The sequence below is a fragment of the Lepidochelys kempii genome, chromosome 1 (genome assembly GCF_965140265.1).
Source record: "Lepidochelys kempii isolate rLepKem1 chromosome 1, rLepKem1.hap2, whole genome shotgun sequence".
Classification (NCBI taxonomy): domain Eukaryota; kingdom Metazoa; phylum Chordata; order Testudines; family Cheloniidae; genus Lepidochelys; species Lepidochelys kempii.
The window spans coordinates 344,184,213-344,211,005 of NC_133256.1; the positions used below are offsets into that span (position 1 = coordinate 344,184,213).

The 26,793-nt window shown below is 43.5% G+C and overlaps 1 protein-coding gene across 7 annotated transcripts in view; it reads left to right on the forward strand.

Annotated features, from left to right (window-relative positions):
* The window catches only part of EXOC4 (exocyst complex component 4), a 600,856-nt gene that overhangs the window by 14,773 nt on the left and 559,290 nt on the right, over positions 1-26,793 (forward strand). For all 7 annotated transcript variants that reach the window (XR_012156857.1, XR_012156858.1, XM_073328862.1 and 4 more), the window contains exons 2-3: positions 7,152-7,341; positions 17,893-18,087. Coding sequence is in view for 5 of the 7 variants with exons in the window: in XM_073328862.1 (XP_073184963.1) it covers positions 7,152-7,341; positions 17,893-18,087 (385 nt within the window). In the remaining 2 variants the exon portion in view is untranslated. The remainder of the gene's footprint in view (positions 1-7,151; positions 7,342-17,892; positions 18,088-26,793) is intronic.

Consider the following 26,793-nt stretch of genomic DNA (forward strand, 5'->3'; position numbering starts at 1 on the left):
TAATAGTGATGATAATGGTTTAAATTGAAATGATAACTCCTGTGACTGGTCTGTGACTTTAGACATCAAAAAGAGATGAATAGTTAGAGGTAAAATAATAATACTAATAATTAATAATAGGGTTTCTTTTCAGTCTGCTTTTATTATATACTGAAGTCTCGTTGGAGCTTTGCAGACATTTCCTGCACAGAGGAGACAGACTGTTCCAAGTATCCACAGTGCACCAGTTCAGAGATTTTGTTGCTGGTAGCAACCGCTTCCTTCATTTCACTCCAGATGTTTTCTGTTGGCCTCAAATCAGGTGCCCGTGTTGTCCAGTGCAACACATTGATTTTGTTTATCTTCTAGAGGACTGTATACATTCTTATATGCACTTTGGGTTGTTGTTCTGGTGCAAAATAAAACTATCTTGTAAGTTTCCTTCCAGATAGGTTATTTTGATGCTTCACTGTTCATTTTATTGTTCTCAGTGTGCTGAAAGTGTACACGACACTTTATGAAACATAAAAAAGAAAAGGTCTCCATCCTAAATAATATTGACACTTAGCACTGAGTGCTTTTTATCTGTACATTTTGAAGGTGGGCAGTAAGCATTATTATCCCAACTTTACAGCTAGGATAACTTGGGCACTTACATGTTTAAGGCCTAAACTAACTTTGATGGAAGTGGATGGTATCTACCTGTATCCTTTTAAAGCCCTGGCTTGCCCAAGGCTAGAGTGTAGTTATATAAGTCCAGCTACACTGCAGCTTCTGTGGTGTTTTAACTTGGACAGTCACATTGTAGCTGGGTCTCCTGACTGTTTTATAGCCATGTCTTGGAGAAAGCTAAGCCAAACCATTTTGAGTACTGAAGTAGAATGAGGACTTGACTCTACAATGTAGTGTCAAAATTAGAAATTGGGAGACTTAGCAAGGTATACAGTAGTACAGCAAAGAGCAATATGGAAACGGATGGCAGAGAAGCCTAAAGAACAATGTGGAGTGGAGTACTGTTGAGATTAGAGCTCTGTTTTCTTCATGCTCCTCAGTGATCCAATGCTCCGTTCCCTTTATTTCCAACTAATTCAGGGGGTAATATACCCCGAATCATTTCATAGATCTTTGTCTCTCTGATCAGCTGAAAACCATATGAATGTTTTACTTTTTCTATTTTTATTTTCCTATGTATGTTTGCAAACTTTTGAGGATTACTAAATTCAGGTGTCTAATTACATAATTTCTTTACAGTTTTAATTACTGCTAAGTAATGTTCCTGTTCTTTAATTCCAGGAATTTACAGCAATATGGGGGACTGCTTAGTATACAAAATTAGTCAATTAAAGTGGCAATTTTTCACTTCCATAAACTGCCAACACAGAAAAGTTGCTCAGAAAAGTTGTAGTAATACTGTTTTACTTCCTCAAGATTTACAGCATCATCCATCTGGGAAACTCAAAGCCACTTACAAATATTGAATGAATTAAGCCTCCCAAATATTTAGGAATGTATTCTCTCTCTCTCTTACAAATGTATAAACTGAGATACAGATAAGTAACTTGCCCAAGGTAGCACGGGCGGTTTTAGTTGGAGCTGTAACTTCCAGCTTTCTAACTGTGCACTTAAATTCTCAATCTTAAATGTTACATTAACATTCTTTTCTCCCATTGAATATCCTATATCTACTCTTGCAGCTACAGAGAGAGGAGCCCAAGTTGCACTAGGATCAATAGGGCTCCACCAAGTGTGGAGGAGGATTTAGGGAGCCCATTAAGGGAGTCCGCCTCCTCTGTGTACTACAGGGACGTTCTGCACGTTCCAGCCCAATAGGATTTGTGCAGTGTGCCATGGAGATGGAGTTGATGGATCCACCTGTAACATGCTTTGGGACGGGGAGAGGATTCATTCTCCTTTTGTGTCAAACTCACTTACCCAGGCTTTGTGTGGGGTGCGGGTGAAGATCTAGCCCTAATGAATACTGAGCAAAAACACTTAGTATATCTTTTTCATGCAATTTTTTGGCATATCGATGTGCCCATGAAAAAGGAATGGGAGGAAGCTTTTGGAAGTTCTCAGATACTGCAGGATGGGTGTCTTGGAAATTATATGTGTATAATATATTCAGTTTTATGGATGCAGTCTCTCTCTTGATTCTTCGTTTTAAGGCTCAGCAGCACCTATAGCTAGCAGGTGCTTTTGTGGCACAGCAGCATTATGAAAGCAAGCAATGTGGATGTTGTAAACTTTTTGAGCAGTTTGTGTGAGCACAAAGTGGGGATGATTCTTAGGAACCTTAAATCTTGCTTTAGTCTTTCTGAGTAACACCTATTGTGGTCTGTAATGTCCCTTTTTTTCACTAACGTTTTGGTAGCTCTGGTGATAACGCCTACTGTAGCTCACGAAAGCTCATGCTCAAATAAATTGGTTAGTCTCTAAGGTGCCACAAGTACTCCTTTTCTTTTTGCGAATACAGACTAACACGGCTGTTCCTCTGATACCCAAAGACAGGATCTCAGTTGAAGCTGAGAGTAGCAATTTGCCAGGGCCAGTGTATTTCCAAGTACTTTTTCTAGCTGATCATCTCTTAATATCTTTTTCTACTGCAGTAGTTATCTATTATGCTGCTGCATCACATGACAAATGAGTCTGTTTTCTCTTGCTGTTGAATAATAAGAGAAGCATTCAGTGTCATTTCTATCATGGCTGTGAATAGGTATTTATTGGCTTCTGAAGGAATTATGGGTTGTGTGGTGTCCTTGTTTTTAATATCTGCTAACAGTGTGTTTTGGTCCTTCACAGCACAAATAGAAAGAGATGGTCCCAGCCCTGAAGAATTTACAACCTGGTTTTAGATATAGTGCTACATGCTGCAGATGCAAATGTTAAGGAAGGGTTGGGGCAGGGCAGGACAAGGGTTTCATCTTGCAGTTACTCAATATAGTCATGTGCCTTCTTCCATTGCGGGTGATGATTATTCAATAACAGATGCAAATGGAAAAAGCTATAACTTTGCAGTTGGACAATAATGTGAATATAATTAGTGCAGTCTGATTGCACAGTTTACTCTTTAGCTGTTACTAAGGTAAATCCATTAATAAATTATATTAAATGCAAGAGAGAACCTCCCCATAGCTCTTATCTGGTGTGTTCCATTTTCAAAGCACTGTATGGAGGAGGGATAGCTCCGTGGTTTGAGCATTGGCCTGCTAAACCCAGGGTTGTGAGTTCAATCCTTGAGGGGGCCATTTAGGGATCTGGGGCAAAAACTGGGGATTGGCCCTGCTTTGCAGGGGGTTGGACTAGATGACCTCCTGAGGTCCCTTCCAACCCTGATATTCTATGATTGTAAATATCAACCATCATAGTACCATAGAAATATAGGGCTGGCAGGAACTTTGAGTGGTCATCAAGTACAGGCCCCTGCGCTGTGGCAGGACCAAGTAAACCTAGACCATCCCTGACATCTTTGTCCAACCTTGTATTTAAAAACCTCCAATGATGGGGATTCCACAACCCAACTTGGAAGCCTATTCCAGAGCTTGATTACCCTTATAGTTAGAAAGTTTTTCCTAATGTCTAATCTAAATCTCCCTTGCTGCAGATTAAGCCCATTTCTTCTTGTCCTACTTTCAGTAGATATGGACGACAGTTGATCACAGTCCTCTTTATAAAGAGCCCTTAATGTATTTGAAGACTGTTATCAGGTCCCCCCTTAGTTGTCTTTTCTCAAGACTAAACTTCCCCAGTTTTTTTAAGCTTTCCTGATAAGTCAGGTTTTCTAAACCCTTCATCATTTTTGTTGCTGTCCTGTGGACTCTATCCAGTTTGTCCATCTTTCCCAAAGTGTGGCATCCAGAACTGGACATAGCACTACAGCTGAGGCCACCAGTGCTGAGTAGAGTGGGACAATTCTCTCCTCTGTCCTAAGTAAGACACTCCTGTTAGTATACCGCAGTGTGATATTATCCTTTTCCCAGTTGCATCACATTGTTGACTTGTATTCAAATTGTGATCCACTGTAACCCCCGATCCTTTTCTGCAGTATTGCTATCTAGCCACTTATTTCCCATTTTGTAATTGTGCATTTGATTTTTCCTTCCAAAGTGAAGTACTTTGCACTTGTTCTTTTTTGAACTGCATCTTGTTGAATTCTGACACACACCCCCCCACCCCATTTTTCAGATTTGCTGTCTGGTCACCCTAAGTGACTTGCCCAAGGCCACGCAGCATGTCTGTGGCAAAACAGAGACTCCAGCCCAGGTCTCCCATGTCCTAGGCTGGTGCCCTACCCACTGGGCCGTCATCCCTCTCAACTTCTCTTTGACTTTTTGTGTTATATAGCATCTAGGAAGCACTGCTGTACTGTTTTTTAGCAGTGTTATTCACCAAATCTTTATAGTCTTCTGCATAGTGAACGACAACCTTATTTCCAATGGCTTCCCTATTCTGTAAAAAAAACCTTGCTGTGGCCAGTTTGAGAAGTGAGCCTTTCTGGGAGTAGTAAAATAATGTAAGGGTGGTGGTGGTGGGGTTTATAGGCACTCTCAATCAATCATTAATTTATATCTACACAAAACCTTGCCCACTGAGTTCCGCAAAACATCCTGTTTAAAAAAGAAAGCAGAATGAAGCAAATAGTGCTTAGCTGAGGTGGGGGCCCATTGTCTCTGAAGCGGGAGAAGGTGCTCTTTTACAGCCTTTCCATTCATGGGATCTCAGCTGATCCATTTGCATTCTTCAGTCAAGGAGAGGGTCCCTTTCACCATCTGCAGCTAGGCACTATTTTGAAACAAATTCTGCTGATAGGAGTCAGAACACTACAAAATAAACGGGGTTTATGGGGTATAATAATTCTGTTAGACCCTTTGTTGTTACTATTGAAAGAGGTATGGAATGAGTAGCAGTTTTTGAAAGCGCGTATATCCTGGCAGTGGCTATTTTGCAGGGGTTAGTTCTTCAGCTTAGTGCTCTGCTATGTGGTTTTCTTAGAATATACCATGTATGTAGGATTTGTTTCTGCTGCTCTCCTCAGAGGAAGGCAGCAGGATAAAAGCTGTATAATTGCAACCTCTTTTTTTTTTTTCTTGCCAAGTCCTTGGTAGTCTAGAATACTATCTCTTGGTTTATAGATACCCTTGCTGTAGTCTTGGGACAGTTACATCACTTGAGGTGTTTTTTAAAAAGGAGTGAGGGCGCAACTGCTGTTTGCTTTCTCTGAAGGGAAGGGGTAAGGGGATGGAAGCTTTGGCCCCATCTTTGCTGGCAGTAACTTTCTTTTAGGGGTAGGGAGAGCGTTGCCTGTATATATTTTTAGTGCTTTGTCCAGGTTTGTTTTAGATAACTCAAATGATATGGTTTCTACCACTTTCCTTAAGAGACTATTTCACAATCCAATACTGGTTTTAGCTTTTGTCTAGACTTCATTGTTTTAACAAGTCCAAAGTGAAAGCCAAATTGTACAGTAGTAGAGAGCAGTGATTTTTTCCCTTCAAACCACTTGACCTGCTGCTCTGAAATATCTGAGTAGCCCTGACGAGGAATTGATGAGCACTTTCACTCCTAGAACTTGGTTATTTGCATTCTACTTTTAGAGATGAGAGTGAAGGCCGTTCTGGAGTTGTGTGCTGTGTCTTAAAAGGTGTAAGCCTCTCTCATCACATGTGTACAAAGGTCCCTATGTAATATACTTCCAGATTTTCAATTCTGTAGAGTCTCAGGCTTAAATTTTCAAAAGCAGTTAGTGATTTTGGATACCTCAATTTTTGTATGCACAATCTCAGACACCTTTTAAAGAGAGTCATTTTCAGAGGGTGGGCACACAGCACTTTCTGAAAGTCAAGTCTTTTTCAGGAGTCTCAAGTTGGACACTCAAACTCACTAGTGCGTTTAGAATTTCAGGCCTACTTCCTTGTCATATCCTCTGCAATTAAAATCGTTCAAAATTCTTAGTCGTGTTTATAGTCCTCACATGCCACAGTATGAGAATCTTTATAGATAACTTCCACTAAACCCATAGAATTTGTATGAAGTGTGCGTGCAGTTCCTTCTGGTTGTGAAGATACACCCAGTCTGTCAGTTGATATCTCACTAATAGGGTAGTTTAACTCTCTCCAGCGAAACCAAAAATTCTAGCTCTTCTAGGGTAACAAAAAGTGACACAGGAATCTAAATGAAAATTCAAACCCTTCTCTTTCTGGGTCACAGCCCTCCCTCAGGGGTCTGTTCAATATTCATCCCTCTCCAGGTATAACAAATGTTACCCTAAATGCCAAAATTTTTACAAACAAATGTTATAGTTATGATCTGTTAAAATCTGGCTATTGATAGTGATTATACAAAGCCATGTCCTGATTATCTTGCTGGGCCTTTTTGGTAATGTCATATCTGTGCACCAATTCCCCAATTCTTTTTGTCAAAAGAAAATCCCTATGACTTCTATGTAAAATGGGTGGGAGAACATAGAACAAAGAATTGGGGGCTGGGGGGAGGGGAGACTTTTCTCTCTCACCCCAGTTCTATTCCGTTTCACCAACCTGACTGGTGACCAGGTAATGGATTAATGATTGATTAGTGGCAATGAGTCAAAATTATTGTTATATTTTAAAAAAAAAATTAAACTATCCAGATGAGAATATCGCTAAACTGTGTGAGTGCCCAGCTATATACATTTGTCCTTTCTCATCCCATTTCCTGCCTATAGTTTGTTACCCGTACTTACTTGTGTGACATCTGTAAGTTCTTTCGGGCCAGGACTGTGTGTTTTTATGCATGTTCTGTGGTGCACCTGGTGCACTTCTGGGCTCAGTAGTAATAACAATTTGTAATAAATAATTGCAATACTACCTACCTGAGCTACCTGCAAAAATTAATAAAGCTCAGTAAATTATAATAACTAGCGGATGAGAGAGAAAAACCTACTTAAAAATAAGACACTTAGAAGCAAGGAAGATAATAAAGGAAACTAAAAGATCTGTGTCTCATGCAAACAACTGTTATTGCTGGGTCTTAACTGAACTTTATACAAACATGTTTACCAGAGGTACTCTCCAGTCAATGGCATTTGAAGACTAACATAGTGGCTGCTTTCCAGCCAATGGTGTACTTTAGATTTAAGAGTTCCTGTGCTGGTAAATCGCTTCTAAACATTGCCATTGTTTTGACCTTGTTGTTAGGACTCTCTCCACCAGTGATGATGTCGAGGACAGAGAGACTGAGAAGGGCCGTCTGGAAGAAGCTTATGAGAAGTGTGACCGGGACTTGGATGAGCTTATTGTTCAGCACTACACGGAACTCACCACAGCTATCCGCACCTACCAGAGCATCACGGAGCGAATCACCAACTCACGCAACAAGATCAAGCAGGTGAAAGGGCAGGCAGCACTATGTTTGGCATCTCTCTCTCTCTCTCTCTCTCTCTCTCTTCCCCCTCCTCCCCCCCCCCCGCACCCACCATAAAAGGCTGCACGTGTTCAAATTTGTTTCTGCATTACATATCTACCTTTGCCCTGGTTTCTGTCCCTATTGTGATGATATAAAATTGAAGTATCAAGGTTTTCATTCAACCCTTACTTCTTCGAGAGCTGTCCCTGTGGGTGCTCCACTCTAGATGTTGGTGCGTCCCTGCGCCTTCGCTCGGAGATCTTTACAGCAGTACTCGTACTGGTCACACACGTGCAGAGCTTGCCCTCCCCCACTCTGAGTGCACCTTAATAGTACGCGTACGCGACCGGTCCCCTCAGTTCCTTCTCTACCGTCCCCGGGCTGAGGCGGAGCTCAGCAGACTCGTTAGAAAACTTTTTCTCCCTTGTTACTCTTACCCTTTTGGATATTAGTTTGTTACCAATAGTGCTAGTTATTAGTGTTACCGGTAGTGTGTTAGTTTTGCTTAAAAAAAAAAAAAAATCCATAGTTTCTGTGAGCGCAGCCACTTCCGACATGCCTGGCTCCCCAGCGCTGCTCTAACTGTAAGGATGTCATCCCTCTGTCTGATGGCCATTCAAAATGCATAAAATGTTTGGGGGAGTCCCACATCCCCCCAAAATGTGCCCACTGCAGCCAACTTAAGTCTAGGGCATGAAAGGACAGGGAGTTGAGGCTAAAGCTGCTCCTGCTGCAAAAAACCTTAGGGTCAGCTTCCGACCCAGGCTCTGGATCCGGCTCTGCTCCACATCACAGCCCCCCCACCTCTAACAAAATGAAGAAAACTTTAAAAAAAACATCACTTTCTGTCACCCGCAAAGCGAACTTCGCGGGAGAAGGCTTCTCCCAGCAGGTCTTCCGCCTCCCTCCCAGTGCTCCCTCGGATGAGCAGTTTTGACGCGCCGGGCTCCTCCGGCGCCGCGCAAAACCCGGCTGCGGCAGTAGCACAAAGCTCCAGTGCCGAGGCTTAGGCTTCCAATTGCCTGCCTCTCAGATGGCACCTTTTGGCACCACGGTGGAAGCGGTACCAACACATGCGGACATGCCTGACCCCTCGCAGGCTATCACCACTCTCCTGGCACCGGCACCCGCTGAGCTGGCCAGCAGCTAAATGACTTTAAAGACACCGGTGCAGAGTAACTTTTTGTCGCAGCAGATTCCTCTCGCACCGCCCTCACCGCACAGAGGAGCTTCAGCACTCCAATTTACGCAGTCAAGTGACCTGCTTGTGTCACCCATTCTGCAGTCACCCTTACTGAATGCCTACTTTTCACCAAATGCTCAGCCAGGGTCCGAACAGCCTTCCTCCAGTGAGGAGGAAGCTGGTCTCCAGGAGGATTTTTCACCATATGAAATCTCTCATCCTCAGACCCCAATTAATAGAAGTCATAGAAACATCACCTTGTCCTACTCTCAGGATCCTGTCCCGTGGTGTGTAAACCCGTGGATGGCACCACCTATGCCTTTCCCACCACAATGGCAATATTGGGCCCCGTGGGCATCCTATCCTCGAGACCACACTCGCTATGCCACCTCAACCAGGCCCAACACCGGCCCAGCTCCACAAGCTTACGAACCTGCCACTGATGCCAGTCACCAGATGGCATCATCACAAGTGCAGAATCAAGCACGACCTGTCTCTATCCCAGTAGACCCAGTTGTTACGCCTGACGAAGCCCTGCTTCCTATTTCCCCTGTCGTCTTAAGATGACTTTTCAAAATTTCAAGACCTTTTGAAAAGAATGGCCAGTGAATTAAGAATTAATCTGGAGGAGGTTCCTGAACAGCAGCATGAGTTAATGGACATCCTGCAACCTTCTTCTTCTTCCAGGATTGCATTGCCAATCAATCCAGCCCTTCTGGAACCTGCCAAAGCCATCTGGCAGACTGGAAGCTTACCTACCTGCAAATGAGCGGTCTGCAAGTACTTCATCCCTTCCAAGGGCTCTGAATTTCTTTTCACCCATCCAGCACCTAATTCGCTGGTAGTTGATGCAGTCAACCAAAAGAACAAGCACCAGTATCCCCGCTCCACCCCAGCTGATAAAGACAGTAAAGTGTTTAGATCTGCTTGGATGTAAAGTATATACATCTTCCACCCTACAATTTTGAATTGCTAATTATACGGCCGTTCTGGCAAAATATGATCACAAAAATTACAACAAATTCATGGACTTTATTGAGGACATTCCAGAAGCAAAGAAACAACAATTCACTGCTTTAGCTCTGAGGGACAAATCGTATCACGTACCACTCTTCAAGCGGCCCTCGACGCGGCCAATACTGCAGCAAGATCCACCACTACAGCAGTAGTCATGTGCTGAGGGTCATGGCTCTCTTCTTCTTTTCCTCGAGAGGTCCAGACTACTATTGAAGACCTTCCATTCGATGGTGACAAACTCTTTGCCTCTACAACGAACGATGTCCTTCGCTCTATGAAGGATTCAAGGGCAACTCTCTAGTCCTTAGGAATACAAACCCCTATGATCAGAAGGCGACAATATAGATACCAACCCTACCACCGTCCACGCTACCCCACATGTACTCAGCACTTCCAGAGATCACACGACCAACAACAGCAACAACGCCAGAGACCCAGATACCAGCGTTGCCGTCCCCATTCCACATCAGTGTCTCAACCCCCTTCAACTAACAAGCAGATTTGAAGCCTTGGTCGAGGGTTTAGAAAACAATGTTCCCACTTCAGCGCTTTACACCCTCGTTCCTACTTCTGGACACCCCCATGACCATTCTTCCATCAATGGCACAACATTACCACTGACAAGTGGGTTTTAGAGGTTATCACACTTGGCTATTCCATCCCCTTCCTATCTGTGCCTCCTACCCACCCACCCTCCCCGACCCTCTTCAGGGACCCCTCTCACGAGCAACCACTCTTACAAGAAGTACATCATCTCCTTCTGTTGGGAGCAGTGGAGCTTGTGCTCAAAAGACACAGAGGGAAGGAGTTTTACTCCCATTATTTCTTAACAGAAAAGAAAACCAGGTATGGCGACTGATCCCTGACCTCAGGCGGCTCAACAATTTTATCAAGAAGCAAGAGTTCAAAGTGGTAACCCTTGCCACCATAATCCCAGCGCTGGAGCAGGGCGATTGCTTTTCAGTCCTCGACCTACAGGACACCTATTTTCATGTGACAATACATCCAGCCCACAGACGCTTACTTCATTTCACCCTCGGCTCGACACATTTTCAATACAGGGTACTACCCTTTCGCCTATCCACTGCCCCCTGTGTTTTTTCCAAGCTCCTGGCCATAGTTACTGCTCACCTCAGGAAGCAAGGAGTCATAATATTTCCTTACCCTAGATGACTGCCTCCTCAAAGCCTTAACACTTTGATTCACGCAACTCACCGTCAATTGTTTCCTATCCCTTGGCCTACCAATAGACAATGACAAATCCACATTAATTCCTACCCAGCACCTGGAGTTCATCGGAGCACACCTCGATTCCCAGATGGGAATAGCATCTCTCCCATCCGATTGCTTCAACACCATAAAGCAGTTGGCAACAAAACTTCGCAACAGTCCTCAAGTTACCGCTCGAGATGTTTACAACTACTAGGTCATGTGGCCTCTTTCTCTTTCGTGGTCCAAAATGCACGACTCTACATGAGGTGCTTCCAAGCTTGGTTGGCCACGGTGTACAGACCCAATGTGCATGCCCTAAACAAACCCCTATCCATACCTTTCCGAGTCAAAGACAGTCTCCTGTGGTGGACAGTTCCCTCCAACCTCTGCTCTGGAGTCCCCTTTCTCCAGGAAGCTCCATCCATCTTAATGACTACCGATGCATCCCTCACAGGGTAGGGTGCTCAAGTGTTACATCACACAACTCAGGGGCTGTGGTCTCCATCGGAAACCTCCCTGCACATAATCATCCTGGAACTTTGAGTGATAAGCAATGCCTGCCGTCACTTCCTCCCGATAATCCGTAACCAACATGTACGGATAATGACAGACCACATCGCCTGCATGTTCTATGTAAACAGGCAGGGAGGAGCTTGCTTTCATTCGCTTTGCACAGAAGCTATGAAACTCTGGAACTCGTGCCTTGTGAACAATATCCGGATATCAGCCGCCTACCTTCCCGGGGCTATGTATACCACGGCGGACGAATTAAGCAGATACTTTCCTTGGGACCATGAATGGGAGATAAACGAAATGATCATCACCAACATATTCCGCATTTGGGGCTACCCAGCCATAGACCGCTTTGCAACTGCGAAAAACACAAAATGTCCCGAATTTTGCTCCAGAGCAGGACTGGGGAAGCACTCCCTGGGAGATGCATTTATGATTCCGTGGCACCGGAACTTACTCTGTGCTTTTCCCCCAATCCCGATTCTCCACAGAGTTCTGACAAAAATACAAACAGATCATGCCAAAGTGATCCTGATTGCCCCAGCATGGCCCAGACAACTGTGGTTCCCATTCCTCACCAGGATGTCAACTCAACAACCAATCTTGATGCCTCTCATTCCGAACTTCCTCTCGCAGCAACACGGCCGATTTCTCCACTCCCACCTGTCCATGCTTCACCTCAAAGCTTGGTTCCTACATGGTTCTCCCAAAATGAACTAGCATGCTCTGACGAAGTCCAAAGAGTGCTCCTATATAGCAGAACACAATCTACTCGCACCACCTGTCTCCAGAAGTGGAAGTGATTTACACAGTGGTGCTCAACTAAACAACTACCTCCTATGTCTGCAACAATATACTCTTATACTCGACTACCTGTTGGACCTCAAACAATCTGGCCTTTCTTTTAGCTCCATCAAAGTCCACCTAGCTGCTATTAGAACCTTCCATGATAAAATTGACAGTACCTGTGTGTTTGCTCATCTGATCACTAAATGTTTTCTCAAAGGACTTCAATCCCTATACCCAGACGTTAGACCCCCTATTCCTCCGTGGGACCTTCACTTAGTGTTATCTTGCTTAACTCAACAACCATTTGAACCTCTAGCCGCTTGCTCCCTCTTGCGCCTTTTTATGAAAACAGCATTCCTAGTGGCAATCACTTCTGCCAGATAGGCAGGAGAAATAGCAGCTCTCATGGCAGACCCACCGTATACCCTATTTTTTAAAGACAGTTACCCTTCAATTACACCCCAAATTTATTCCAAAGGTCCATTTGTCATTCCATATCAATGAACTGATACACCTGCCGACCTTCTTTCCTAAACCACATGCGAACTCGTTTGAATCCACAATGCATACTCTAGATGTATGCAGGGCTTTGTCCTTCTATTTGGATAGAACCAAGCCCTTTAGAAATTCTTCTAGACTCTTTGTTGTCTTCACGGAGCCATCCAGAGGGATACCTGTTTCCATTCAGAGACTTTCAAAATGGATTTCTGACTGTATCCGATTCCGTTATCAGATATGGAAAGTTATGCCTCCAGCAGACATCAGAACCCACTCCACTAGATCGATGGCTACCTCCGTGGCTTTTCTACGCAAAGTTCCCCTGACTGACGTTTGTAAAGCAGCCATTTGGTCTTCTGAACACACTTTTGTTAAGCACTATGCCCTTACTCAGGGCCCCTTCTCGGATACACGATTCGGCAGAGCTGTTTTAGCTACTGCATTTCTACCCAATCTGAAGTCCCTACCTCCTTGAGATACACTGCTTTTAAGTCACCTGGAGTGGAGCACCCACAGGGACAGCTCTCGAAGAAGAAGAGGAGGATACTCACCCTGTGCAGTAACGGACGTTCTTCGAGATGAGTGTCCCTGTGGGTGCTCCACTACTCACCGTCCTCCCCTCTACTTTGTAGTTGGGGTGGCCTCCGTTGTAGAGCAGGAACTGAGGGGACCGGTCGCGCACGCGTACTATTAAGGTACACTCAGAGCGGGGGGGCAAGCGCTGTGCGTGCATGACCGGTACGAATACTTCTGTAAAAATCTCCGAGCGAAGGCGCAGGGACACACCAACACCTAGAGTGGAGCACCCACAGGGACACTCATCTCGAAGAACGTCAGTTACTGCACAGGGTGAGTAACCTCCTCTTCTCTTGTCCTGTCTCCCTTCTACTTGATGATACCTTGTGCTGAACCAAATATTGAATGGAGAAGATGCCATTACCTGCCAGCTTTGAAACCACCATCAGAGTTATTTAAATAGGTCAGATTCTCAGCTAGTGTAAGCCAGTGAGGACCTGGTCTGATTTGTTCCTTGACCAGCAGTAGATCACCCAAATCTACACAGTTAAAACCTCTCCATCTAGTCTATTCAGATTCTTATATTGTGCCCATCAGGATGGTCTCTGATCACCAGTCATCTCAGTGACTCATCAGATGTTCACTGACCCATTAAATATGAATTTTAAGGTTATTTGCATAATCAGCTCTTGAGCTGTGCCTCCTGGTGGTCCTATATTTTGATATAGTTTCCTAACATTTATTAACCATATGTTTCCTAACATTTATTACTGCTCTTGTAAATAACAGTGGCACTCCTAGCACTGGTGAGGGCTTACTCTTTGCTGTTCTCTACCTCCAGTTCTGATTATTATCCCAGTTGGTGAATTCGCCACTCTCCCAGGTCTTGTTTTACTTTCTCTATGGATTGCTGTACTTAAGCCTTGAAAACCAGGTACATAAATTGTTCCATTGTCTGACTCGCGCTGTGGAGATCATGACTGGAAACCTTTCAGAGCAATGCTCCAGAAGCAGTAAGCTGTGACCCTTCTGAGGCAGCACACTGACCCTTCTGGTTTTTCAAATTCATTTAGCATTTTCAAAGCAAATGAGACCTCTCTGATCCCTTCCAGGGATAAGAGTTCATTCGAAGGATTTATGTACAAAGCCTGACTCTGTGAAGGCCCAGATCAATAATCTTAAACTTGAAGTAAACTATAGCCTGTTTTCACCCAATATGCTAAGCTTTGCAGAGGTCAAAAACAATCCTATAGGGACAATGACATTCCCATCTAAACTAATCACTATGGGGAGAGGGGGGTGAAGGACCTTTGGATATTTGTTTTCTGATTAGCTTTAGTCAACCTGTATTAAAATAACTTTGCCCTAATCTCATGCGAGGCACCATATATGATGCTAGACTCTGTGCCATCAGTCTAAATTATGCTGTCAAGCTTTCCATTTTGATGTTCCTCTCCTTTGTTATAGGTGGATGTTCATATTGCAACAAACTTGGACAGAAACATTTGTGCAAAAGCAAAATGCTTTGTCTGTGTTTAGTAGTCTGGATATCTGTTTGTGAAACAGCTATTTTCCTCAGCTCATATTTGTCCAGGAACCGAATCTTGTGGGAATGTGTCAGGGCCTGATTCTGATCTCATTTTATGCCCATATAACGCCATTGACTTAAAAGGCATTACGGGGTCATGACAGAGGAAAATACATCTTCAGGTGTTCACTCTATCTTCTTTCATATCTCTCCTCCTGCCTAGCAGCATTTTTGAGATTAGCATTGGTATCTGCCTCTTAGTTTAACAGGGAAAAATGAACAACTTGTCAAGGCAGAGCTGCTTTTTGGATCACTAGTCTATTTTGTACTCTGACAAGGACATCAAGTTTCAAACGTTTCATTCATTTCCGTGGACCTTTTGGTCTTTCTTAAAGTGACCACCATTTTGTATAAGGCACCGACAAGGCCACTAAGGCTAAGATGATACTGTCTAGTTTAAGGGCTTGTCTCCACTATCAGCTGGATTGGCAGGCAGCGATCGATACAGCGGGGGGTTGATTTATCGCGTCTCATGTAGATGCGATAAATAGACTGCTGAGCGCTCTCCTGTCGACTTCGGTACTCCACCAGAATGAGGAGCGCAAACAGAGTCGACGGGAGAGCGTCAGCTGTCTACTTACCACAGTGAAGACACCGCGGTAAGTAGATCCAAGTACGTTGACTTCAGCTATGCTATTCACGTAGCTGAAGTTGTGTATCTTAGATCGACCCCACATCGTAGTGTAGACAAGATCTAAGATATACAACAGGACCTGTGCCCAACAATTGCTGTGTATGGCATTCAGTTTTTCTCTGCTGTTGTGACAAGTTATGGAGCACGCAATTGTTGAGGTTTTCCCAGTGTTCGAAGATATTTCAAGGAGAGTCTGTTGGGTCCTGAGCCATCTAGAACCTTATTTTTGAAGCTGGGCTTTAATGTGTATTCTTCAGAGCATGGTGCTGTTGTGTATTAATTGACTCTATTAGGAGTTGTCTGTCTTTTGGTCCATCTGTATGTTTCAGGAGGTCTCTTCACTTCATCCAAAGGAGGATAGAAGGGAAAGAGGTGCAGCTGAAGCATTGTTGTAGGTTCTTAAAGACTCTTTAACTTGAAAATAAATCCAAGGGCCTCTCTGCATTTTTAATTCAGTGATGTTAGTGAGAGTTCTGGCTAAGAAGGGGTTAGGCCTTAAATATTCATGGTTTATCACTGAAACCAGATAACTGGTGTAAATGCTGTGTGAGAAGTGGTGTTAATTGCTTACTGATTTTAAGGCACTTAAATGATCATCCATTTATGGCATACAAGAAAAATTGGGTTGTACTGACCTTATCTCAGGAATTTAGGAATGCGATAGAAAAGCAAGAAGTTCTTTGACAGTCTGCAAGAGATGGCTTGAGATTTTAAAACAAAGTGAATGGCAGGCAGTGCACTGTTTTTTCTTAGTGTTATAGTGTCATGATGTGTAATGTAGATGCTGAGCTGAAGTTTATCCTACTTACAATCCATTTTGACATTCTTTCAGACATTTTGTTAGATAAACTCCATCTCTTGCTAACAAATTTGGTGTCACCTGATATGACCAGGGTCCCAGGGGGGCCACGCTGAGATTGCTCGATCAGGGCAAACTGCAAAGAATGGGGCAGACAATCCCCAAAACTGGAGGTTATTTCTAGTATTTAGGTTTACCAATCCAGCAACAAAACAGCTTTTACAATATCTTACTGATTACTCAGAAGCCAGAAATACAGTTCCCTTAAAGCAACCCAGCCTTGGGCTCCCACCCACACAGCCAAGTCAAATACTTGGAGGATTACTGAAAATCTTATTCATCATATAAAAAGTTCTACCAGTCCCAAAGGGTTGGACACATTACCCATCAACTTAATGAGTACTTCAGATCTTACCCAATTGACGTACAGCCAATTCTTATTAATGAAACTAAAATTTATTAAAAAAGAAAAGAGTGCGTGCGTATGGGTTGAAAGATCATTATGCCTGCAGATATGAATAAAGTTCTTAGGTCAGTTCATGGTAGAGATGGTGAGCTTCAGAGTTGCAAAAAGTTCTTTCAGAATTAGTTCCTTCGGTCATAGTTCAATGTCCAATATCAGGGAGACCCAGTCTGGAGCTGGGGACTTAGTCTTGCGACTCAAACTTCCCCTGGTGAAGCTTAAGCAGATCTGAGATAACAGGTCAGGGCCCAAGAGTTCTTTTCATAGATCCCCAGCAGCCTCTTGCCAGCAGGCATTCCTTGGGTACAGCATTGTGGCTTTGAAGTAGAAACACCTATTTCCTATGTATACGCGGGTAACTAGTTGCTTTCATCAGCATAAGGTAGTTATCCGTTAAGCAGTTCATAGACAGTTTACTACAAACTTCAAAGAGAAATATAGACAATGAAATTATTACACTCTAGTCTCATCTAAATGTTAATATTCCCCTTTGATCTCTGAATCAAGGATATAGTAACTGACAGGAACCATCTGTTTACATGGTTAACATCTAACAAGATATAAGTAAACACATACAATCTGTATTACCTCTAATTCTCTAACAGTACAGGTTCACATTTCAAACCTCTAGTCTATGGCTATGTTAGCTGTTTATAAGGAATAGTCCTAATTACCATCTATATACTTTTCTAATATGTCTTTAAAAATTGAATTTGGGTCATTTAGCCGGCTAGTTGCTTGACTCTTTCGGGTTTAATGTCACACCTGAGCTACTGGTTAACAGGGATCCTCCTGTATGGTCCGCTTTCATAAAATGGAGAAACAATAACTAGAAAAGAGGAGGAGGGAGAGATGCCACAAGAATGTAATAGGCAGACAAAAAATGTTTACAGAGGAACAAAATAGTAGCTATTTATTTACTTACACTAAACAATTGGCTTCCTGTTTCATGCCTAAATGCTGAATAAATGTTGGAAACAGCTGCAAGTAACTCTTTAGTCCTGGTGTTAAGATGAACATGTGTGGAATCCCATTAAGGCTACTCCAGGAAATAATGCACTAATAGCACAAAGCTTGAATTAAGCCCCAGCACCTAGCTTCACTTCATTTCCCCTGGGGTTGCTCTCATTATTTAGGGTGATTATATGATTTGTCTGTGCTAGAGAGGAATAATAGGCTGGTTTTTAAAAAAATGTGTATTTGATTATTGCAAGTTGAAACTCATGTTAAAATGAGTGAGTTAGGGGAAGTGCTGACCATATGGCAGGCTCCAAGAGAAAGGGCATTAGACTGACCTCGTCTTCAACCTGTTGCCTTGTAGGTGAAGGAAAATCTCCTGTCATGCAAGATGCTGCTGCACTGCAAACGGGATGAGCTGCGCAAGTTGTGGATAGAAGGAATTGAGCACAAACACGTCTTGAATTTGCTAGATGAGATTGAGAACATCAAGCAAGTGCCCCAGAAGCTGGAACAGTGCATGGCCAGCAAGCACTACCTCAATGCAACTGACATGCTGGTAAGATGGGATACCTAACATTGATGGTCATCTGTATATTAGAGTCAGCTAATGCAGCTCTCTAGGTAAATAGATCTTTCTCTGTGTGTCCACTGCTTGCTCTTCTCCTGCACTGTTGTTCTCTTTTACCCTGTTATGTCACTCAGTTTGTGCTTGATCTTCAGCTTGCCAACCTCTTTGACTTCTTTGCTGCCCTCAGCCTTTTCTGATGTGGACTCTGGGTCTCCAATAGCTCTTCCTCCCCTTGTCTCATGTCCATGGTTTTTTGAAGCCTCCTTCTTCTTTGCACTTCATTGACTCCTTTCCTTTCTTCTGTCACTGTGCTCCTTGCCTCTTGCCGTGCTGGGTTTCCTACTGCATTCATGGCCTTGGTTCTTATTCTCACTGATGACTTCCTCCACTGTAAGATCCTTCTCTTAGCTCCATCTATTTCCTTTCCCTTCCATCTCCTCTCTGACTGGCTCTGGTGCTATCACCCTGATCATCTCTCCTCTACCTTTCACTCTTATAGAATCATAGGACTGGAAGAGACCTCAAGAGGTCATCTAGTCCAGTCCCCTGCACTCCTAGCAGGACTAAGTATTATCTAGACCATCCTTGACAGGTGTTTGTCTAACCTGCTCTTAAAAATCTCCAATGACGGAGATTCTACAACCTCCCGAGGCAATTTATTCCAGTGCTTAACCACCCTGACAGCTAGGAAGTTTTTCCGAATGTCCAACCTAAACCTCCCTTGCTGCCATTTAAGCCCATTGCTTCTTGTTTTATCCTCAGAGGTTAACAAGAACAATTTTTCTCCCTCCTCCTAGCAACAACCTTTTATGTACTTGAAAACTGTTATCCTGTCCCCTCTGTCTTCTCTTCTCCAGACTAATTCTTCTTTCCAGACTAATCCTCTTCTTCTAACTACCTTCCCAGTCATCTGCCTCCACCTCCTTCTCTGCTGAGAACTCGCCAGTTTTTTTTAGGAAAAAAAGAAAATTGACTCTTGCCAGCAAAAATTTTCCTCCTCCCTCTCCCATTCTCTCTCTCTCTCTCATTTCCCTTTCTCCAACTGGCAGACCCCTGCTTTCTCATTCACCACAGAGGAGGAGAGGCTTCTTGCTTCACAACTCAAGTCTCTCTTTTACTGTTTCCCTCTAATTCCTTGATCTGTGCCCTTGCTCCCATTTCCTTCCACCTGCTCTCATTCTCTGCTCTTTCTCTAAGCCTCTTATTGAAGTGCTCTTTCTCCTTGGGCTCATTTCCATCTGCTTTACAAGCACACCTTTCATCCTCAGTCATGAGGAAGCCTCTCCTCACCTACACCCTCTTCTCCAATTTCTGTCCTATTTCTCTCCCTTCCTGTTTCCAAAAACTTCAGGCGTGGTGCCTAGACTTCATGACCAAATCTAGATTCCACCCCCTGCCAAAACTACCCTTTCTTTACCAATGACACTAGTAACCTTCTGCACGGAGTGGGAGTTTTCTCTATTTATGACAGGTTTCAGAGTAACAGCCGTGTTAGTCTGTATTCGCAAAAAGAAAAGGAGGTGCCACAAGTACTCCTTTTCTTTTTGCGAATACAGACTAACACGGATGTTACTCTGAAACCTGTCATTATGCAAGGCACTGCATTTAGCCGTATGGAGTGGAAATCTATCAACTGCTCAAATAAATTGGTTAGTCTCTAAGGTGCCACAAGTACTCCTTTTCTTTTTTCTCTGTTTATGTTCTTCTTGATTCCTCCACAGAATTATGTTTCTTGAAATCTCCTTCACCTCCCTCATCAACTCTTATCCTTCCTGTCTCTCAGGATCACAACCTTAGTGTTACCTTTGACTCTTCTCTTTCCCGCCTTGTAATCCATCACTTCTCAAATTCCTGTTGCTTCTTCCTCTTCAGTATTGCCTGTCCTTTCTTCATTTTTCCCCACTGCCAAAACTCACTCTTGATTTCATTTTTTCGGGTCCCTCTTCTCTATACTGTCCAAAACACGTCTCTCTAAAGTTGTCTTCCTTTCTCACTTCTCGTAAAATCTCTTTTCAGGCTTCCTGTTACTCTTGGCCTCAAACTTAAGCTCCTCATGTTGGCCTTTAATGACATACATAATCCTGCTTCCGTGTACAGCTCCATTTTGTTGTCCCCTTCCTTCCTTTCTGACTCATTACACTCCTTCCAATCGTTTCCTGGCTGTTTTTCTTCAACTCGTACTCTTGCCTTTCTTGCCTTCGTGCCTCCTTTCATGCCACCCTCTACATCTTGTCTGCCAGTGGTCTTCTCTGTCCTCCCTCCTTAAAAAAGCTTTTCTTCCTGGAACCCTTTTTCAGCCTTGTTCTCCTCATCCTTCTTCCCCTTATTTCAGTGGTTCCCAAACTTTAACAGCCCGCGAACCCCTTTCACTAAATTGTGAAATCTCGTGAACCTCCTCCTAATAATTAATATTTCTAGGGATTTAAGTTTAGATTTCCTCTGCTCGCTGCACTCCGTGGGGCTTCTGCTGCTGGACCCCGTTGACTGCCCCGGTCCACTGAGCTTGGGCTGCAGGCCCCGCTGACCGCCAGGACTCGGGCTGCCAGCCCCAACCGCCCATCCCTGCTCTCCCTGGGGCTTGGGCTGCCGGCTCCCTCACTGATGGGGGCAGGGCTCAGGCTGCCAGCCCCAACTGCCCTGCCCCGATCTCCCTGGGGCTCGGGCTGTCTGCCCTGCAACCGGGTCCCACCTGCTGCCTCCAATGCCCGGGGTCCTCTGGCTGCCAGGAGTGAAATTTTTCTGGCGAACTCCCTGCAACGTTCTGCGAACCCCAGTTTGGGAACCACTGCCTTATTTGAACTATTGTCCTGTCTCTTGTCTACCTTATTGTAAGTTGTTTGGGGCAGGTCATGAATCTGTTTTGTAAAGCACGATGGAAATTTCTGGTACGATATAAAATATTAAGTCAAGCCTGTTCTAATTCTTGGAAGGCATTAATAGAGCCATGACAAGAAGAGCAGGGATGGCTAGGATTTACTTAGATTTTGAGGTATTTTTAGTCAAAGTCCTTGATGGAGGAAATATGTTATCTGGAGTGAGAGGTATTCTCTTGTGTTTAAAAAAAAGCAAACAGGTTAAGAAGTGGAATAAACAGGCAATGTTCAGTGAAGAAAGAGTTAATGATTGATATCTTGTGGATTAGTATTAGGACAGTTTAAATTCATTACTGTTAACCTGTTGGTTTTTCCCATTTCTGTTACATTTGACCTAGTTAAACCTGTTAAAGAGCTAGTTTGTTGGTCTTTAAAGAATGGTTGCATGGAGGGCCATACCCTGACTTCGTGATAGTGGTGTTCTTCCAGAGAAGAATAGTCCCATTTCCAGCCTGTGCTGAGTTCTGATTTTATTGCTCTAGGAAATGAAAGAAAAATGTTCGTCTGCAAAGTGCTTTGCAAATATTGAGTAATCCTTTGACTCCTCAGTTGGTTTCAGAGATGAGAAAACAAAGGTACGCATAGCTGAGACTTGCACAAGGTCGTAAGGGAAGTGAGTGTTGGTGCCTGCTCTTTGTGCTCAGGCTGCTCGACAGTACCATGCTGGTTCTTCGGCAGGGTTATCTGTTGTGACTCATCAAGGTGCATTGCTGCAAGGGGTTACCATTTAGCTTTTAAACCAAGCAACGCAGGGAAAGCTGCAATTAAAACGGTATTCATGTATTAATCCCTCCATCAGTACTTTCAATTCCCATTTCAATACAAGTGCAGTGATAGCATGTAAACACAATAACTTATCTGCATCCTGACTGTTTTAATAGACAAAAATTGGTGAGGGCTCATTGGCTTTTGCTATCTTCTTTTAATTCTTCCTGTTTGTCAATGTGATGTTATAATCATGTGCTGGCTGCAGGATAATACCTTTCTCTCATTATATGATCTGAATAGTGTATAAAATAATTATTAAACTGTCAGGAAAGCAGAATGTTTATAGATGTGCTTGTCCTTTTGTTTCCCTCCTCAAGGTAAACGGCTGCTGTTGGTTTATAAAAAGCCTAAAGTGATCTGACAAGGCGCTTGTATCCCTTGCATTGAAATTGGAGAGCTGATTAATATTGTTGCCTGTAGCTTTGTGATATGTACAGTCTAAATTAGACCTTTGCAGCCTTTGTGTTGGGTTGATGCAAGCACATTAATGGCATAATTTCTGGTTGCTGCATCATATTTCTTCAGTCTGTTCTTTGTATTCCACTCACATTAATTGACGTAATTTTGCCACTGAAGCGTATTTCAAACCCTGCATTTAAATTGAAATTTTAATTCCCTTATTGTTTGGAAAAGATGGCTGAAGATGGCTTGTTACAGGTTTCATTATCACTCAGAACTCTCCAGCTGCTGGTTCTAATGTACAACGACTGATTAAATCTGGGAAGAATTATTAATATAAAAATGGCAGCTTTTTCCCAATAGTATGAGCAAGCTCATGTTTATATGAAGTTAATTTTTTTTTTAAAAGTGGATTTTTTTATCCAACTGTTTACATCGGTCTAAAATTGCACAGATGAGCTTTGAACATCACTTATGCAACTTCTATGATATAGCATCCCCCAAAAATTCATTGTAGAATTGCAGTTAAGTACTGCAAGCTGAGCCAGAGAGGAGATTTGGGGGCTCTGTACTAATTGCTAGTCACATATTCCACAAGTAAAATAACTTGTTTGAAACCTCCTTCTGAGTGTGAAGATTTGAATAAGTTTGTTTGTTTGTTTGTTTTTTTTTTTTTTTTTTAAAGTGCTGAACGTTCACAGCTCCCACTGAAGTGCCATTTGAGGGCCTTAATTATTTTGGTCTCCTGTTTTTGTGCACATTTGTAGGAATTAATAGCTGTATAATTGGAGAAAGGATACATATATTAAGTATAAATAACCATTACTAGCAGCACCATTTACTCTTGGATAGTAATTGGGCTTATGTCCACTAGGATTGACATAGTATGCACTTGAGGTGGTCTGATACTACCTCCAGTAGAGGGCAGTGTGTCACATAGTATATTGTAGACTGATACCCAGGAGGGTGGGAGAAAACACTGGGACGAGCCAGGTATTAGGAGGAGTAGAAAGGCACTGGGACTTGAACAGTGAGCCTGGAGGGAAAGGCTGTGATACTAGCTGACAAGGTGACGGCAACAAGGAGAGAGGGTGACGGGGTGTGAACGTGAGAGAGACAGGACTGGGACAGGTTTCAGAGTAACAGCCGTGTTAGTCTGTATTCACAAAAAGAAAAGGAGGACTTGTGGCACCTTAGAGACTAACCAATTTATTAGAGCATAAGCTTTCGTGAGCTACAGCTTCTGATGAAGTGAGCTGTAGCTCACGAAAGCTTATGCTCTAATAAATTGGTTAGTCTCTAAGGTGCCACAAGTACTCCTTTTCTTTTTTTAGGACTGGGACAGGAACAGTCTGGAGAGAACAACACAGTAAAAGAGGCAGTGAGAGGCAAAAAGGCTTTGCTTACAAATTGCAATTCAAATCCTACTGAGGAAAATAGGAGGATAGATTATGGCAAATCAAGAGTAAAACTCAAGTCAGCCTATGGAACTCATTGCCAGGGGATGTTGCGAAGGCCAAAACTATAACAAGGTTCAAAAAAGATTGAGAAAAGTTCATTGAGGACAGGTCCATCAATGGCTACTAGCCAAGATTCTCAGGGATGCAACCCCATGCTCTGGGTGTCCCTAAACCTCTGACTGCCAGAAGATAGGACTGGATGACAGGGGCTGGATTACTCAGCAGTTGCCCTGTTCTGTTCATTCCCTCTGAAGCACCTGGCATTGACCACTTTCAGAAAACAGGATAGATACTAGGCTACATGGACCATTAATTTGACCCAGTATGGCCATTCTTATGTTTGTTTGGGGGAAGCAGGTGCAGAAGTGTCTGACTAATAGAGCACATTCCCCTTTAGAGCTTGGAAGAGAGCCCAAGATTCCTGAATTGACCATTCCTCTGCTGCCAGCAAATATCTGTGAAACAGAGTGGCAAAGTGTGCAGCTCATCCTCTTCTAATGCTGGTCCATATAGAGGATAACAGCCTACTATTGCTATCAGTTATTCTGTTAGCGCAAGTGGCCGAGGTCTGTGCGGTGGCTCTAAAGGTTCCAGCCCTGCTGATGTGGATGTCAATGTGATGCCACATGATGGAATTTGTTTTTTCAGTTTTTTTAAACCTAAGAAATTACATGCTAAGGAAGAAGAAACAGTATGTGTTCATGTCACTAAACACTGTATCAATGTTAAAGCCACAAGGGGACCAAATTAAGGATGCACGAGCAACCTTGAGTCTGGCATTTTGTAAGTTCTTAGTGCCTGACTTGGCAGCCTAACTATCCTTTTAACAGATTTTTTTGTGTTAAATATATATATAGGTAACTTTTATATTGAGGCAACTCATTTAATCCACAGGGATCCCAAAACACGTGATGAACTTACACACACACACACTCCCCCCAGCACTAGAGCACAGCTACTGCTATGGTGGAATGTACCAGCTGTTTAACAAAGCACATTAATGTTACGTAATTAGGTTGATAGCAAGGATGGATTTCTTTTCACATCTTGCTTTACTGTGAATACTGTAAACCACACCAGCGTGCTCTCTGGGAGTTTGTTTTATTATTCTATCTCCTTGTATGGCTTCTATCACTAGTGTCTCAATGCCTCACGATCATAAATTAATTGATCTTTATAGCCCCTTAGGGAAAGTGGGGAAAACTATTTATCTCTGCTTTTCAGATGAGACAGAGAGAGGCTAAGTGACTTGCTCCAGGTCACAAAGAGAGTCTGCAGCAGAGTGGGGAACTGAACTCAGATCTTCTAGGTCTCTGTTGAGTACTTAAACCATGAGACCCTCTTTTCTTCTATCTGTTCTGTGGAAGTTTTACCCGAGGAGATAATCTAATTTCCCACCCACAACTTTATCTTCCCATCACAGTGGGTCAGGGAGTTTGTCGACCTTCATAGCTTTTTGCTATGTTTTATCCTTCAAATATTAAGTGCTCCTGTTTAGGTTTCCTTGTGCCAGCGAGAGAAGTATGTATTTCTCCCTTTCTGCATTCTAAGGTGAATAATAGCTTCCAAGATTTCCCTTGAGAGTTAGACCTATTTCTTGAAGCCAGGTCGCATTGTTGCCAACTTGCTACAAGGGGCCACAGCAATAGTTCCGTCAACCCACCCAGCAATATTGTTAACCTATCCAACTATACTCTCAGTCCAGTAGAAGCAGCTGTCCTATCTCGGGGCCTCTCCTTCTGCCCCTCCACCCCCACAAACATGATACAGTTCTGTGGTGACCTAGAATCCTATTTTCGACGTCTCCGACTCAAGGAATATTTCCAACATACCTCTGAACAACATACTAATCCACAGAGGCCTCCCTACCAACATTACAAAAAGAAGGATTCTAGGTGGACTCCTCCTGAAGGTCGAAACAGCAGACTGGACTTCTACATAGAGTGCTTCCGCCGACGTGCACGGGCTGAAATTGTGGAAAAGCAGCATCACTTGCCCCATAACCTCAGCCATGCGGAACACAATGCCATCCACAGCCTCAGAAACAACTCTGACATCATAATCAAAAAGGCTGACAAAGGAGGTGCTGTTGTCATCATGAATAGATCGGAATATGAGCAAGAGGCTGCTCGGCAGCTCTCCAACACCACTTTCTACAAGCCATTACCCTCTGATCCCACTGAGAGTTACCAAAAGCAACTACAGCATTTGCTAAAGAAACTTCCTGAAAAAGCACAAGATCAAATCCGCACAGACACACCCCTGGAATCCCGACCTGGGATATTCTATCTACTACCCAAGATCCATAAACGTGGAAATCCTGGGCGCCCCATCATCTCAGGCATTGGCACCCTGACAGCAGGATTGTCTGGCTATGTAGACTCCCTCCTCAGGCCCTACGCTACCAGCACTCCCAGCTACCTTCGAGACACCACTGACTTCCTGAGGAAACTACAATCCATCGGTGATCTTCCTGATAACACCATCCTGGCCACTATGGATATAGAAGCCCTCTACACCAACATTCCACACAAAGATGGACTACAAGCCGTCAAGAACACTATCCCCGATAATGTCACGGCTAACCTGGTGGCTGAACTTTGTGACTTTGTCCTTACCCATAACTATTTTACATTTGGGGACAATGTATACCTTCAGATCAGCGGCACTGCTATGGGTACCCGCATGGCCCCACAGTATGCCAACATTTTTATGGCTGATTTAGAACAACGCTTCCTCAGCTCTCGTCCCCTAAAGCCCCTACTCTACTTGCGCTATATTGATGACCTCTTCATCATCTGGACCCATGGAAAAGAAGCCCTTGAGGAATTCCACCATGATTTCAACAATTTCCATCCCACCATCAACCTCAGCCTGGTCCAGTCCACACAAGAGATCCACTTCCTGGACACTACAGTGCTAATAAACAATGGTCACATAAACACCACCCTATACCGGAAACCTACTGACCGCTATTCCTACCTACATGCCTCCAGCTTTCACCCTGACCACACCACACGATCCATCGTCTACAGCCAAGCTCTGTGATACAACCGCATTTGCTCCAACTCCTCAGACAGAGACAAACACCTACAAGATCTCTATCAAGCATTCTTACAACTACAGTACCCACCTGCGGAAGTGAAGAAACAGATTGATAGAGCCAGAAGAGTTCCCAGAAGTCACCTACTGCA